The following is a 15,029-nucleotide window of genomic DNA, read 5'->3' as shown; positions in this document are numbered from 1 at the left end:
CCCAATTATCATTGAAATTATAATGATATCTGGAACAGCTGCATTCAATAGTAATCTGACACCATTCAATTAGTAATGTAAAAAATAATAGTGTGCTTATCCTTAGAATTTGTGGATCAAATAACATACATAAAAAAGGGTACTATGTAAAATAGTACCATATATAGACATCAAGTATATATAAAAATATATGTGCAAATTATATGTGTATATATATATATATAGTTACACAGTTACATAGTAGGTGAGGTTTAAAAAAGACACAAAGCCATCAAGTCCAACCTATGTGTGTGATTATATGTCAGTATTACATTATATATCCCTGTATGTTGTGGTCATTGAGGTGCTTATCCAATAGTTTTTTGAAACTATTGATGCTCCCCGCTGAAACCACCGCCTGCGGAAGGGAATTCCACATCCTTGACGCTCTTACAGGTAAATAACCCTCTACACAGTTTAAGGTTTAACCTCTTTTCTTCTAATTTTATTGAGTGGCCATGTGTCTTATTAAACTCCCTTCCACGGAAAAGTTTTATCCCTATTATGGGGGTCACCAGTATGGTAATTGTAAATTGAAATCATATCCCTTCTCAAGCGTCTCTTGTCCATAGAGAAAAAGTTCAGTGCTCGTAACCTTTCTTCATAATTAACATCCTCCAGTCCTTTTATTAGCTTTCTTGCCCTTCTTTGTACTTGCTCCATTTCCAGTACATCGTTCCTGAGAACTGGTGCCCAGAACTGGACAGCATACTCCAGGTGAGGCCAGACCAGAGTCTTGTAGAGTGGGAGCATTATAATTTTTTCTTGAGTTAATCCCCTTTTTCATGCATGTCAATATTCTGTTTGCTTTGGTAGCAGCAGCTTGGCTTTGCATGCCATTGCTGAGCCTGTCATCTACTAGGACCCCCAGGTCCTTTTCCATCCTAGATTCCCCCAGAGGTTCTCCCTCCAGTGAGTAGATTGCATTCATATTTTTGCCACCCGAATGCATTATTTTAAATTTTTCCACATTCCTCGTTTGCCATGTAGTAGCCCACCCCATTAATTTGTTCAGATCTTCTTGCAAGAAGTTATAGCCCTGCTTAGCTTAGTATTATCCGGAAATACAGAGATTGAACTGTTTAACCCATTCTTCAGGTCATTTATGAACAAATTAAACAGGATTGGTCTCAGCACAGAACCCTGGGGGACCCCACTTCCCACCCCTGACTATTCCGAGTACTCCCCATTTATCACCACCCTCTGAACTCGCCCTTTTAGCCAGTTTTCAATCCATGTACTCACCCTATGGTCCATGTCAATGGACCTTACTTTGTACTGTAAACGTTTATGGGGAACTGTGTCAAATGCTTTTGAAAAATCTGGATACACCACATCTACAGGCTTTCCCTTATGTAGATGGCAGCTCACCTCCTCAGAGAAGGTTAGTAGATTGGTTTGGCATGAACGTTTCTTCATCAATCAATGCCGATTACTGCTAATGATACAATTTTCTTGCTAAAATCTTGTATATAGTCCCTTATCATCTCCTCCAAAAGCTTGCACACTATTGATGTTAGGCTAACTGGTCTGTAATTCCCAGGGATGTATTTTGGCCCTTTTTTAAATATTGGTGCTACATTGGCTTTTCACCAATCAGCTGGTCCCATTCCAGTCAGTAGACTGTCAGTAAAAATTAGGAACAATGGTCTGGCAATTACTTGACTGAGTTCCCTAAGGACCTTCAGTTTTCCAAGTCAATTTCTAATTCTGTCCTCTGTTAACCACGATGGCGCTAATGTGTCATGAGGATAAACACTGCAGTTTTGGTTACTAAAGCCCCCCCGATTCCCTCGTCAAGACTGAGGAGAAGAATAATTTCAATACCTTCGCCATCTCTCCATCCTTAGTAACCAAATTTCCTTCATCATTCTTTATGAGGCAATAAGGTCTGTCCTCCCTCTTTAACTAATTATATACTTAACAAATGTATTTTTTTATTTTTTTGTTCTCCTCCACTGTGTGTCTTTCATGTTCTATCTTATCCACCCTAATTGCACCCTTACATTTCTTGTTGCTTTCTTTGTAAAGTCTGAATGCTGATGATGGTCACTCAGCCTTGTATTTCTTGAAGGCCTTCTCCTTTGCTTTTATATTCATTTTTACATTGGAGTTAAGCCATCCAGGACTTTTGTTTGCTCTTTTAAATGTATTTCCCATTGGGATGCACTGTCTATTGCCCTTATTTAATATGCTCTTAAAGCAAACCCATCTCTCGTCTGTGTTCTTTGTTCCTAAGATTTTATATGAAACAGTCCACATGAAATCCAAAATAGTCATGCAGATTCTATTGTGATAAATGTAGAATAATTCACTCCACAGTCCGTGCCACACATTTATAATAAAAGTGTGTGATTAAGGGATAAATTATCATCACCACCTATGTGTGCAATGCCTGCTGAACAGGTTGCTGCATTTAGCATTGAGAACAAACATCTGGCAAATCACAATAATGAGTTACGCAATGAGATTACAAGATTACATTTCTTACAGAATGTTTGACTGATTCCCAGGCTGCTGTAAGGGTGATATGTTTAAGCCATGGCTACATGTAATATCTATGATGAGTATTTAGATAAAGGCTTTGTAGCAGCTGTTCAGACAGACTCAGGCATGGAAACAGACAAAGTTTGTGATATTTAATGGAAAAATTATGATACTGTAGCAGTGGCAGACAGTATTCAGATGCCCTTTTCCTAGCAAGGGGATCTGAGTACAATACTCTGAGGGAGGAACTCATGGAGAATTCTGGACAAGTCACTGACACGAGTACAGCTGTGCCTTGGTCTATGGAATACATACTTGATGAAAGTTGCCATTGGGATAGCCACTTCATCGGATAAAGGCCTTGAATGGGTATTAGCTACAAGCGACCATGACCTTGCGTAATAGGAGATCTACATCAGCTGGTAATGGAGCATTTCTTGCGGTGGAGGTTGCACTTTTATCTGTGGTGGTGGATGTTAACATCTTTTGGAAGGACAGTCTATTTCATTTGGACTATGTTCACTGTTCACATCAGTATTATATCAACTCACTGGCTATCCAGCAATCCATATGTGGGATCATTTTTTATTATTTACATGAGTACAATTTATCACAATTTATGTTTGAGTCAAGGGAGGATCCGGGGGGGGGGGGTGTTGGCAACAGGGCAATTCCCCCTCCGAGTTCCAGGTGAGTGTGCGGACAGCTTGGCAGGCATGTGAGCGAGCGAGCGGTATGGCAGGCGGGTGACTGAACGGGTGGGCAGCTTGGTGGGTGAGCAGTCCGGCCAGTCGGCAGGTGAGCAGGCTGCTGGCCAATCAGCAGGCCGGCGGGCGTGTCAAGTGACAATCCGCAACTTCTGGCAGGTGACATGGCATGCGACAATCTGCAACTTCTGGCAGGTGAGGTGGCAAGTGATAATCTGCAACTTCTGGCAGGTGACGTGGCAAGTGACAACCTCAGGGCTCCCACTGATTCTGCATCGTGGTGAGTTGAACTATTTCATTTTATATAACAATGTAATAATAGAAATAATGCGCTTCAATCATCCTGACACCATAACAACCATGGTGCCAGGATGATTGAAGCACCAACACCAGCCATTTCCTGATAAATTGCCAGCAAAAAATGTATTTTCTGGCAGTGCCCCTCCAGAGATTAGACTCTGGATCCACCCCTTATTTGAGTATTTACCATCTTTATCCAATTAATGTGTATATCTCGCAGGAGAATTGCTACTTTATTGGGATTTATATTTTTAGCGCAGTTTTTTATTTTTATTTTACTTTTTTATTTTCTTTTACAGCTGAAGAGCTCTCTGCTTCACAAAGTCATCCAAGTAAAGAAAGACTGAGAAATTTCTTCTGGAAGGAGACATGTGAGGTGTCTTATGTCTTGTGTCTTAACACGCTTCTTGTGAGTGGCAAGGATTTCATCCAGTGGCTGAAGGGTTTAAATAATGGGGATAGTATAATATAGATATATTATTTGAGATAAGGCACCTCTGTCTCAGTAAACCAGAACTCCTGTATTTCTAGGTGTGCACCAATTAATAGGACTCCTAAAATGTAAGGAAATATAACAGGAAGACTGAAGATTAAATGTGGCAATTATGGACTCTATAGTGCTTCATAATCATAGCTTAACGGTTTCCATTTTTTTACATATCTTGGTGAAACTCTATTGAGACTGAGCAAATCCATTGTTTTATCAAGATGCCTTCAAAGGAACCATTGTGAGGGCTCTCTAATCTAGGATGTGTTCATCCTCAAGGGGGAGATCTGTAAAGAAAAATGGCATTGCCCGGCAAAATATAGATTTGCAGGACATATAAGAATTTTACATATTTTTATGGTATTATTATGAAAGATGGGCCAAGAGTACTGTTTTTTTTCTTCATTAGTAGACTAAAGTCATATGTTATGCAATGTAAATAAGATTTCTGTTTTTGACTTTAGGATTGGTAAAATGGTGGTTGACAGTTTCCAGACACTGCATCTCTATTTTCTCAATAGGGCTTTGGTATGCTAATTTGAGAACTGTTTATCAAAAAGTCTAAGGAGGAGGCAGACTTAAATGTATATTTGCATGAGATATGGTGACAGTGAATAGCAACAAGAGATCTAATGAGATAGGAATATCAGACAGGCATCTCATTTAAAGAGGACTTGAGTTCCATCCAATCACTTTATTAAGAATGATTTGATTGTACAGTTTGGACCAATCAGAGATTCTTCAATAAATTGGAGTATCCCCGCGCTATCATAAAAAAAACATAGACTATCACTAAGGGCAGGTTGCAGCAAACCACTGACAGAGGTATAAACCCTACCACCAAAAAATTGTTTGTAAAAATCAAATAAATAGTGTTGCGCTACCTTCAAAGATTAAAATAAGCTAAAGTGCCTGGTGCATAGGTGTCTGTTGTAATTAATACAAACTAAATAACAAAATAACAACCCCTAATATAAAATATAGCAAATTCTCACTGGACCAAACAGTTAAATAATAGTGCAAGGGGGTATGATCCAGAAGTGTAAATACCCCAAACAAATTATACAGAAACAACAAACAATCCAATATGTGAATAAAGTGTCCAGTGCTTTAACATACCAACAGAAATCCAAAGAATAATAAAGTGTCTAGTGCTTAAATATCCATAGACCATAATCGCATATATAAAAAAACAAAAACTCCAATAGTGCAGTAGTGGAGTGCAACCAGGTTTCTCATAAATAAATTAAATCAAGTACAATAAATTAGAGAGTAAATCATTACTAATACAAATGTGAATCACACAGTGCAAATAAGCAAGTAAACAAAAAACAAGGGGAATTGAGTCTCTATGCGAACATCAATGAGTAAAGTGACCAGTGACTCATTTAGTGCTTCTCCAAATAGAAAGTGCCAAAACCAGTGAGTTTAGCTCTTGTGCCTCTTCAGTGTTCACGGCACACCAGGTGGAGTGGCCCCTTACCTTACTGCTGTAAGATAAACAGCAGAACAGCAAAATGGCAAAATATCCAGGAACTGTATCCCCACTCCTGGCAGGTTAACACTGTCCCCCACGGCTGGTGCTGGTACCTCAATAGTTTTCACAAGGATCTCCAGCTTGTTGTATTAAAAAAAAATCACCATTACTTCCTGGCCAGACCTTAGGATGTGACACAGGAAGGAGTTCACCAGCTGATCTCATTAGCACACACCCTGCATTATGATAGGGTGTGTGCTAATGAGATCAGCTGGTGAACTCCTTCCTGTGTCACATCCTAAGGTCTGGCCAGGAAGTAATGGTGATTTTTTTTTTAATACTCAATTGCCCTTGTTTTTTGTTTACTTGCTTATTTGCACTGTGTGATTCACGTTTGTATTAGTAATGATTTACTCTCTTATTTATTGTACTTGATTTTATTTATTTATGAGAAACCTGGTTGCACTCCACTATTGCACTATTGGAGTTTTTGGTTTTTTATATATGCAATTATGGACTAATGGGTCTATGGATATTTAAGCACTAGACACTTTATTATTCTTTGCTATTTCTGTTGTTATGTTAAAGCACTGTACACTTTATTCACTTATTGGACTGTTTGTTGTTTCTGTATAATTTGTTTGGGGTATTTACTTCTGGATCATACCCCCTTGCATTATTATTTAACTGTTTGGTCCAGTCAGAATTTGCTATATCTATATTAGGGGTTGTTATTTAGTTTGTATTAATTACAACAGACACCTATGCACCAGGCACTTTAGCTTAGTTTAATCTTTGAAGGTAGCGTAACACCATTTATTTGATTTTTACAGAGATTCTTCAATGATAGCGAATGGAGGGAACTGGTAAAATAATGCCAGGGAAGGGATACTTGGTGGGGACCTTGACCGAAGGCCAGAGAGGACTGAGAAGATTGGTAATAATGGATGTGCTTACTAGCTGGATGTTTGACTTTTGTCCTTGGTTCTTTCGGTATGTCTTCCAGCTTTTCATGTTAGTGGGTGTGGCAAGTGGGAGTGGGTAATAATATTGATATTATTTAATAATGCTTGTATTATTTGTTTATCCACCCCCCATGTTCTTACACCGGAATCATCAGACTTAATTTTTTCCACTTTTTTTATTGTACATCAGCGCACTTTGCTTTGGATGGAATATGTGCACATAAGTAAGGACACCATTCCATTGACTATGTGATTTTAACAGTGCAATGTAATGCATACAATTAGTGATAACAGGTAGTATGGTGAGCTGTTGATTATCACTCCATATTTGCACTATCTTGGGTTCATTTTCCACCAGAATGCTTCTTAGATTTGCTTTGTCTGTGTTTCTGTGGATTTCGTTTGAATACCTCTGCTTCCATAGTACTGAAAAACATTCCAATGGGATCAACAGCAGATTGATGTGTAGGCAGAAGAAGCATCCACCATGGGAGCACCAGTTAGAGGGATTCATAAACACTGCATCTGGTTCCTTGAAGGGTCTGCACTGGAGAAGAGCCAAGACCAGGGTGGTGTGACCGGATTTTGGGAGATTTGATTGCTCAGTGTGCACAGTTCTCTTATTTCTTCCGCTGCAAATGGCTTATTGTTTTCCTGCAAGTGTTTATAGCAGCACATCATTAGATACAAGCACCCTATCTGTAGAAATACTATTTATAGTTATTGTTTTGGACTGGTAAATACATTGCAACAGAGAAAAGGCAAGAAGCATGAAAGAGGTCAGGTGACCGAGTAAACATTTCAGTATATTTTAAATGGCTGAAGCTTGCATACTGTAGATGAGCAATTCATTCGCAGAAGGTTGATCTGGGGGTATGGAGGTCAATATTACTATATATTATGAGTACTTTTATTCAGCAATGCAGCAAACAAACACAGTTTTCAATGCAGGAGACTGTGTAAATCAAGTCCATGGCATAAACAAAAAATCTGTTCTTTTAAGCTACAAAATAAACTCAGATCAAGTCTGATCGACAACACTGCTTGCCGCTGCCTCACATACCCTTCCCCCTCTGCTAAGACCTGTGGAAAGGTGCATATTTTGCCAACATACACTGCATACATGGCAGTTTATCAGCATTTCCACACTGAGTCCCTGACCTCTGTTCTTCATAACATTTATAATTTTGCACAACCAGAAATGGACTTGTAACCCTTGCACTGTTCTCTTTGCTCTGAACCATCCAGTGTAGTGAAGAATGGTCTGTAATCAATCTAGTGCCCACGTTATGACCAGACACCCCTTTCCATTATTGAATAGTTCCTCTCTGCATGTGGCTATTTTATGACTGCACTGATTGTTAACCTGGCCTTAGGAATGGAATCCAAAAGTGCCTGGACCTTCTGTAATTGGGAATCCGAATTGACACTTAGGGCAATACAGTTTGACTGCTTTAGTTAATTCCAAACCAGAAAATCTGCTGCTCTATACGTTCTTTTGTTTTTTCTACCCTAAATTACCACCCAACACATTAGAATTGGCCAGATCCAACACCTTCATTGTGTAAGACTGGGGAACCACTTGCTGCTCAACAATTTTCTCCCATTAAGTCTTTACACGTTACAGTAACTTATTGTATACTACGCAATGGTAGTATACCAGGGCCAACTAGGTTTCTGAGGTAACCTGTTTACGACCTTTATATACCTTTTTTTTGTCTTTGCCAAATTGGGATCCCACAACCGTACATAACCACTCATATATCTGTTTGTTCTGGCATTGGGGAGTTTCCTCTGACTTCCCAACCATAACTGCTACTAGGAAGTTATCAAGTACTTCTGACGTAGGGGTGTCAACATCCCCCTTTGTATTTCAGGCATAATAGTAAAATAATTTTACATCAGAAACATTTTCAAAACTGGTTAACTGGTCCCCCCCCCCCCCAGTTCCCAAAACAGTGGAAAATCACAACTCAGTAGTGCACAGTAGTTAGTTCTCAACCTCACCAACAACATGATTTACAGTTCCACTTGATGTCTCCACTTAGAGCACCACAGTAGGGTAGTCTTTTGCATAACTGTATATAAAAGGTATTTCCATTTGGTCTTGGACAAGCTTTGCAGGGTTGACCAATGCGATGAGGCTCCCAGGGTGCCTCTACCCTATGTCCTTCTGTTGTAATAGAACATAACTGCCTTCCAGTCTTAGTTCCTCAGTATGCTGTAAGAACAGGCTTGGCAAATAGTGACATACACTTCCCCAGGTTATATATGCTCATGTAATATTGGGAAATTGGCAGATACATGTTCAATTCCTTGACACTGCCAGCAGAGTATTTTGTGTTTCTCTCAAGGAAAAGAGTATTTTTTTAGGCTAGGGGGTTGTTCATATCTGGCACCCTTGGGTGTCTCACTTGCCTCCTTAACCTGTTTCCCTCTTTGAAAAAAGAAAAAGTCTTCAAGGGTTACTGGCTTGGAGGGCAGATCTCCAGAGTAATATGTTGCACCACAAAGGACACCTGTTCATCCGTAATGCCTAATATCTTAGCAACAAGGGCTCTAATTTAATTACAGAAGAGGAGGGAATTTCAGACTTTAATCTAGGCAATTTGACTTCATAAGTGTAATTTGATATAAATGTATTGGTGTGTTGGCATAATGGCTGGATATAAATAGCATAGGATACAGTATAACTCATACACAGATAATTTCATATTTATACACTGTATAGCATAGATCATATTAACATCCATATGCATACAACCATAGGTTAGGCAGCACAGTCAATTTTGCAGTACACAACAGTTTAGGATAAGATTAGTACCAGATGTGTGGAAGTATGTATGAAAAATAATGAAATCGGTTGAAATAAAATAGTTATATATTGTGTTTTTCCTTCTCAGCCGATGCTATGGGGAATGTTTGGCAGTGGCTGCTGGCGGTGGTTACCGCACTGTCTGCTGGCCCCTCCCCGCAATTCCAGTGCTAGCGTGACACTGGTATGGGCCCATTGGCAGGTGGGATGTATATAAGGCACCTTCCCTGTCACAGTCTTTTTAACTGCACATTCATTGACATTGTATCTTGCAGGAGGATCTGCTTATTGGTAAACACTTAAGGTAACTATCTCAGGATTTCTACATATTTATTTTTCTGACACTTTTTATATCTTTCCTTATTGCTTGTTTGAGGTTCGGGTTATTTAAAGCATCCTCACTTATGGGCACTCATCACTCCCACTCCCCACACAGGTTGTGGTCTACAACCACAACCCTGTTTGCACATGTCATCTCTTCAATCTCTCACCTTGGTATCCAGTTTCTACTCACTCTTATTTCACCAAGTATAACATCTGATGGATATTTTATGTATCCAATACAGACCCTTCTGTCAAACTTACTTTTGGCCATCACACCTTACCATATTATGAAGATGGATATTTCTTTGTTTGGGGTTATTTTGCCTGCATCCGACTGCTGTGGGGCTCTTCAATACCTCAGCTCCTGGGACAGACACATTTTCAAGCCCTGGCAGTTCCCACCTTACACAGCTGCATATATATTTTTTGCCTTTGGTTGTATGTAAGTATCTAGGATTGGGGACCCTGTTTCTTCTTACAAAATTTAGTTTTAAAGCTAGATATACTCATACTCTGTTTCTTGCAGATATTCTTTAACAACCATCCCTGAAGAAGTGTTTAAATACATGAAACGCATTGGGAATTTAGAATGTAGCTATATGGTTTTTAAGGACCCCATCTCTATATATAACTATTTTATTCCAACCAATTTCATTATTTTTCATACATACTTCCACACATCTGGTACTAACGTTATCCTAAACTGTTGTTTACTGCAAAGCTGATTGTGCTGCCTAACCTATGTGTGTATGTATATGGATGTTAATATGACGATCTATGCTATACAGTGTATAAATATATATACATAGATGAAATGACCTGTGTATGTGTTATGTCTATGCTATGTATTTATATCTAATCATTATGCCAACACACCAATAAACTTATATCAAAATACACTTATCAAGTCAAATTGCCTCATTTAAAGTCCCAAATTCCCTCCTCTTTTGTACTTGAATAAGGATGGAGGCATATACACATATATGTGCCTCATCTAAAGTACCACATTTTTTCCCCCCACTTTTATTCCAAGGGCTCTAATTTAATGGTTGCAGACTACTCACTTTACAATCTAAGCAGGTTTGAGAAAATACATTTTACATCTGATGCTTTGTAGGCTTGCTAGGGGCATATTCTCATGTGAACACATGCTGCTTGGACCGCCATTGTAACCCCAAAATTGGCAAGGATTTCTCCTGTGAGTTTGGGATACTTATTGGTAGCCTGAGGTTGCAAGTCAAAGTAGGCCTTTAAGGGCTCCCAGTATGATACACATAAAATAAAAAAACATAAATAAAAACAAAATAATAAAAACCAGTGCTAACAAAGTCAGTCTACTGATCCCAGGGTAGCTACTCACTTTCAGTGGCTTTCTCAAAGATGCTAAGATGGCTTCAGCATCATCTTCCAGGGAAATTTTCTGTAACTTGTCTTGCAGCAGCTGGCAAGGTGTAAAAGTCAGCCCCTGCAATACCATCTGCCTCTCTAACAAGGCCTGTATCTGCTACAGTTAGCTGTAACATCTGTTGAGTGGTAAAACAGTTTGCCTTTTTCTGGTTAGCATTTACCAACATAACAACCAACATGTTGTCCTCGACTAAAAACTGATATGCAAGGGGTTTAGGCACAACTAGCATTATCGGCTATAAACCATGCATGAGGTAGGGGCACCCAGGATTACTCTGAGAGGGTTTTCAAGCACTTTTATTTAGCAAGGCAGCAAGCAAACTCAGTTTTCAATGCAGGAGGGCTTAGTGCAGGGGTGCTCAACCTGTGGCTCTCCAGCTGTTGCATAATTACAAGTCCCATCATGCCTCTGCCTCTGGGTGTCATGCTTGTGGCTGTCTGAGTCTTGCTATGCCTCATGGGACTTGTAGTTCCGCAACAGCTGGAGAGCCACAGGTTGAGCACCCCTGGCTTAGTGCAACAAATCTGTAGCTTAAAACAAACAAAACATCTACTTGCCTGAGCTACTAATTAAGCTCAGGTAAGTTCGTAACTAACAGGTTACCCGCCAATGGGCTTCCCAATCCAAACATGAAGCACTTGTACCTTTAAGTGTTACCACTAAGCTTTTGCACCCAGCAGCAGGCTCCCACAGCAGAGAGAATGAGAGAGCCCTTAGCATCAGTCAGCTCACATATATAAAGGCCTGTGAACAGCTGATACTAATAATGCGGTCTAGCTACCAGGTATGATGTGATCTAGGAATGGAGGCTTTATCCACCCAAAGCTCTAGAATGCCTCTGGGTTCCAGGACAATAGACAAAACATTTTAAGATTCTGAGAAAACAATGTTTTTTTCTCCATATCAGCCATACATGCTGCTCATCATGTGTATGTGAGATTCCTAGGTGACACATATACATTATTCACAATCCTGCCTGCCAGTATTACATAATATACAGTATATAAAGAAAATATAGTCAGCAAAATGTTACTATAAATCCTTATGTCATAGTAGAGCATCTTGTCCTGACATTGAATGGGTTTATTGTCTACACACAAACCTCATCCAAGAGTATGTTTGTGATTGTAGGAAGAACTTCAGATTTTAAGGAGTCAGTTACTGATAGGAATGATGTAATGCTCTCTATAACGTGGGCAAATATGTAAACAACTTGTGAATTGAGCAATTCAACTTCGCCCCACATACCTTCAATGAGAGAGAAGAGCTAATTGTATGGTAGAGTCATCAAACATCAAATCTTTCCCATGTGCAGAACTGAACAATTTGCATTGCTTTTTCTATAATCAACAAAGGGAAACAAATTCAGAAATGTGTATGAAGAAGATATAATAATTTTCATTATTCTTGGTAACACAGGTGCCAGCAATTTTAACAGAATGATATTAGCAGTACTTCACTAGAAGTTTTAACCACTAATAGAATAATCTAGCAGTGCTGCTTTTAATAAGGCCTCATTCACATGAGGAGTATCAATCCATACCCGTGTGAAGGCTGTGTTTACCCACATGAGGATGCACAGGTGTTATGTGCATCCCTGTGAAAGTCAGCCTCATTGCTGTCAATTGGGACGCAGTGGCTGCACAGACATGGCCACTTCTCCCAATGTGACATTGGCGTGGGTGCACAGCCCTTGAATGCACCCAGGAACACCTATGCATCCCCATGTGGGTAAAAACAGACCTCACATGGGCACAGATTCATACGACCTGTGTGAATGAGGGATAAAGGCCTGTATAGGTCAGTATAAGAACCATACTTTTACCTGAGCCTCCATGAGAAAGTTATTGATGTCCTCAGTCTTGTCACCGATTTTTCTGGTCACCACTGCACCTGTTGGATATCATTAAAAAAAATGCATATTAAACACAATTCTCTATAGCACTTGTTGTCTTTTCTGCATAAATATATTTATATATTTCTCTGAACAAACCCTCTGTTCATACAAGTCATTCAAAATTGAATTGTCACTTTTTGTATGCAGTTTAGAGGATAACCACGCTGCATCTGAGGTCTAAGATCTTTTGCATACTACTTAAAGTGATATTAAAGGTAATTTTTTTCAAATAAATATTTTACACTTATCTGCTCTGTGCTACAGTTTTGCCCAGAACTGCCCCGATCCTGCTCTTCTTGGGTCTCCCGCTGGCGCTCCAGGCCCCTTCCCCAAATACCCCGGCTTGCTATTGGGGCACTCATGCGTGCTTGCTTCCGAGCCCCACTCTGTGAGTCCATAAGATACACAGGACAAGGCTCAGTCCCCCCCCCCCCCCGCTCCATTCCCACTAGCTGTGATTGACATAAATTAATAAAAGCTGACTATTGTAAGTATCTGTTTCAGAGTTCAACGGTTTATTTCAACCCTCTGTCACTTTTGCTGGACAGTTTGTTCTGATAATGGAAGCTGAAAATTACTAGCCTTACTAGCAGGATCAACAATGCAAATTAGAGGAACAAAAGTCTAAAAAAGAAAACGAATGCAGCCACCACTTCTATGAATTGGTAAACTGAAAAATAAATACCGTATATACTCGAGTATAGGCCGACCCGAATATAAGCCGAGGTCCCCAATTTACCCCCAAAAAACTGGAAAAAATTATTGACTCGTGTATAAGCCGAGGGTGAGACATGCCTGTCCATCCCTGTGTGTCGTCCATCCCTGTGTGTGTCCATGCATCCGTGTGTGTGTGTGTCCATGCATCCGTGTGTGTGTGTGTGTGTGTCCATGCATCCGTGTGTGTGTGTGTCCATGCATCCGTGTGTGTGTGTGTCCATCCATCCCTGTGTGTGTGCATGCATCCGTGTGTGTGTGTGTGTGTGTGTCCATGCATCCGTGTGTGTCCATCCATCCCTGTGTGTGCATGCATCCGTGTGTGTGTGTGTGTGTGTGTGTGTGTGTGTGTGTGTGTGTCCGTGCAGCCTACCTGTGTCCAGCCTGCCTGTGTCCGTCCAGCCTGTGTCCGTCCAGCCTGTGTCCGTCCCGGCCTGCGTCCCGTCCCGGCCTGCGTCCCGTCCCGGCCTGCGTCCCGTCCCGGCCTGCGTCCCGTCCCGGCCTGCGTCCCGGCCTGCGTCCCGTCCCGGCCTGCGTCCCGGCCCGTCCCGCAGCTCTTCGTCGGTGGCCATTCTAGGATTCAAAAGCCGCGCCTCCGTCGGTGATAGGCGGAACACTCAATTTCCCACTGACTGCTGGGAAATTGAGTGTTCCGCCTATCGGATGTCCGTGATAGGCGGAACACTCAATTTCCCAGCAGTCAGTGGTCCGCCTATCATGGACGTCCGCTCATCCTCATACTACGGACGAGGATGAGAGGACGTCCGTGATAGGCGGAACACAGACTGCTGGGAAATTCAGTGTTCCGCCTATCACAGGCGAAGGCGGAGACGGAGGCGCGGCCTTTGAATCCTAGAATGGCCGCTGTCTGTCTGCTCGACACGCTGATCGGGCAGACAGACAGCGATGACTCGAGTATAAGCCGAGGGGGGCACTTTCAGCCTCAAAAAAGAGGCTGAAAATCTCGGCTTATACTCGAGTATATACGGTAATAATACATTTTTGTTCCTGTGTTAGTACTGCTTTAACAGCATGTTGGTATCCAATACAAGAATAAGCTTTAAACAGGACACTATATGCACTATACATCATGAATAGAAATAATAAGAATAAAATATCTCCAATCACTAAATTTATTCACACACATAGTATAAAAAGCTATGTTCGTCTAAGTTCCAACCAGGATTGGTATGTAAATTGTTTAGATATGCATTAATATTTTTAATATTTATAGTTTAATTCATAACCAATTTCTTTTTATGAGGGGGTAAGTCAAACCTCGAAAAGAGGGGTGGCTGCAGGGCAAGACAGGGAACGAAAATCAGCCCTGGAAATAATTTCATACCAGCCCCATAGCATTATTTTACCAGTCCAACAGCATAACGCCATTATTTTCTTGTTCATAAAAG

The 15,029-nt window shown here is 40.6% G+C and overlaps 1 protein-coding gene across 3 annotated transcripts in view; it reads right to left on the bottom strand.

The window, feature by feature from the left end:
• LOC143988774 (thyroglobulin-like) overlaps window positions 1–15,029 on the bottom strand; it is a 308,918-nt gene that overhangs the window by 108,339 nt on the left and 185,550 nt on the right. Inside the window, exons 24-26 of one of the 3 annotated variants that reach the window (XM_077488623.1) lie at window positions 12,835–12,902; window positions 12,258–12,349; window positions 6,605–7,116 (exon numbers count right to left, since the gene is read on the bottom strand). The exons of 1 other annotated variant lie outside the window; for it this stretch is intronic. In XM_077488623.1, the coding sequence (XP_077344749.1) occupies window positions 12,260–12,349; window positions 12,835–12,902 (158 nt within the window). In that variant the 3' untranslated portion in view covers window positions 6,605–7,116; window positions 12,258–12,259. Of the gene's footprint in view, window positions 1–6,604; window positions 7,117–12,256; window positions 12,350–12,834; window positions 12,903–15,029 lie in introns of those variants that run through there. One more of the 3 variants, XM_077488624.1, reaches the window with a different exon arrangement.

This window comes from Lithobates pipiens, unplaced genomic scaffold, assembly GCF_037356315.1.
Source record: "Lithobates pipiens isolate NorthernLeopardFrog02 unplaced genomic scaffold, aLitPip1_a1.2 Scaffold_18, whole genome shotgun sequence".
Classification (NCBI taxonomy): Eukaryota; Metazoa; Chordata; class Amphibia; order Anura; family Ranidae; genus Lithobates; species Lithobates pipiens.
Note: the sequence above shows the minus strand (reverse complement) of the source record. Positions and strands in the feature narration are given on the sequence as shown.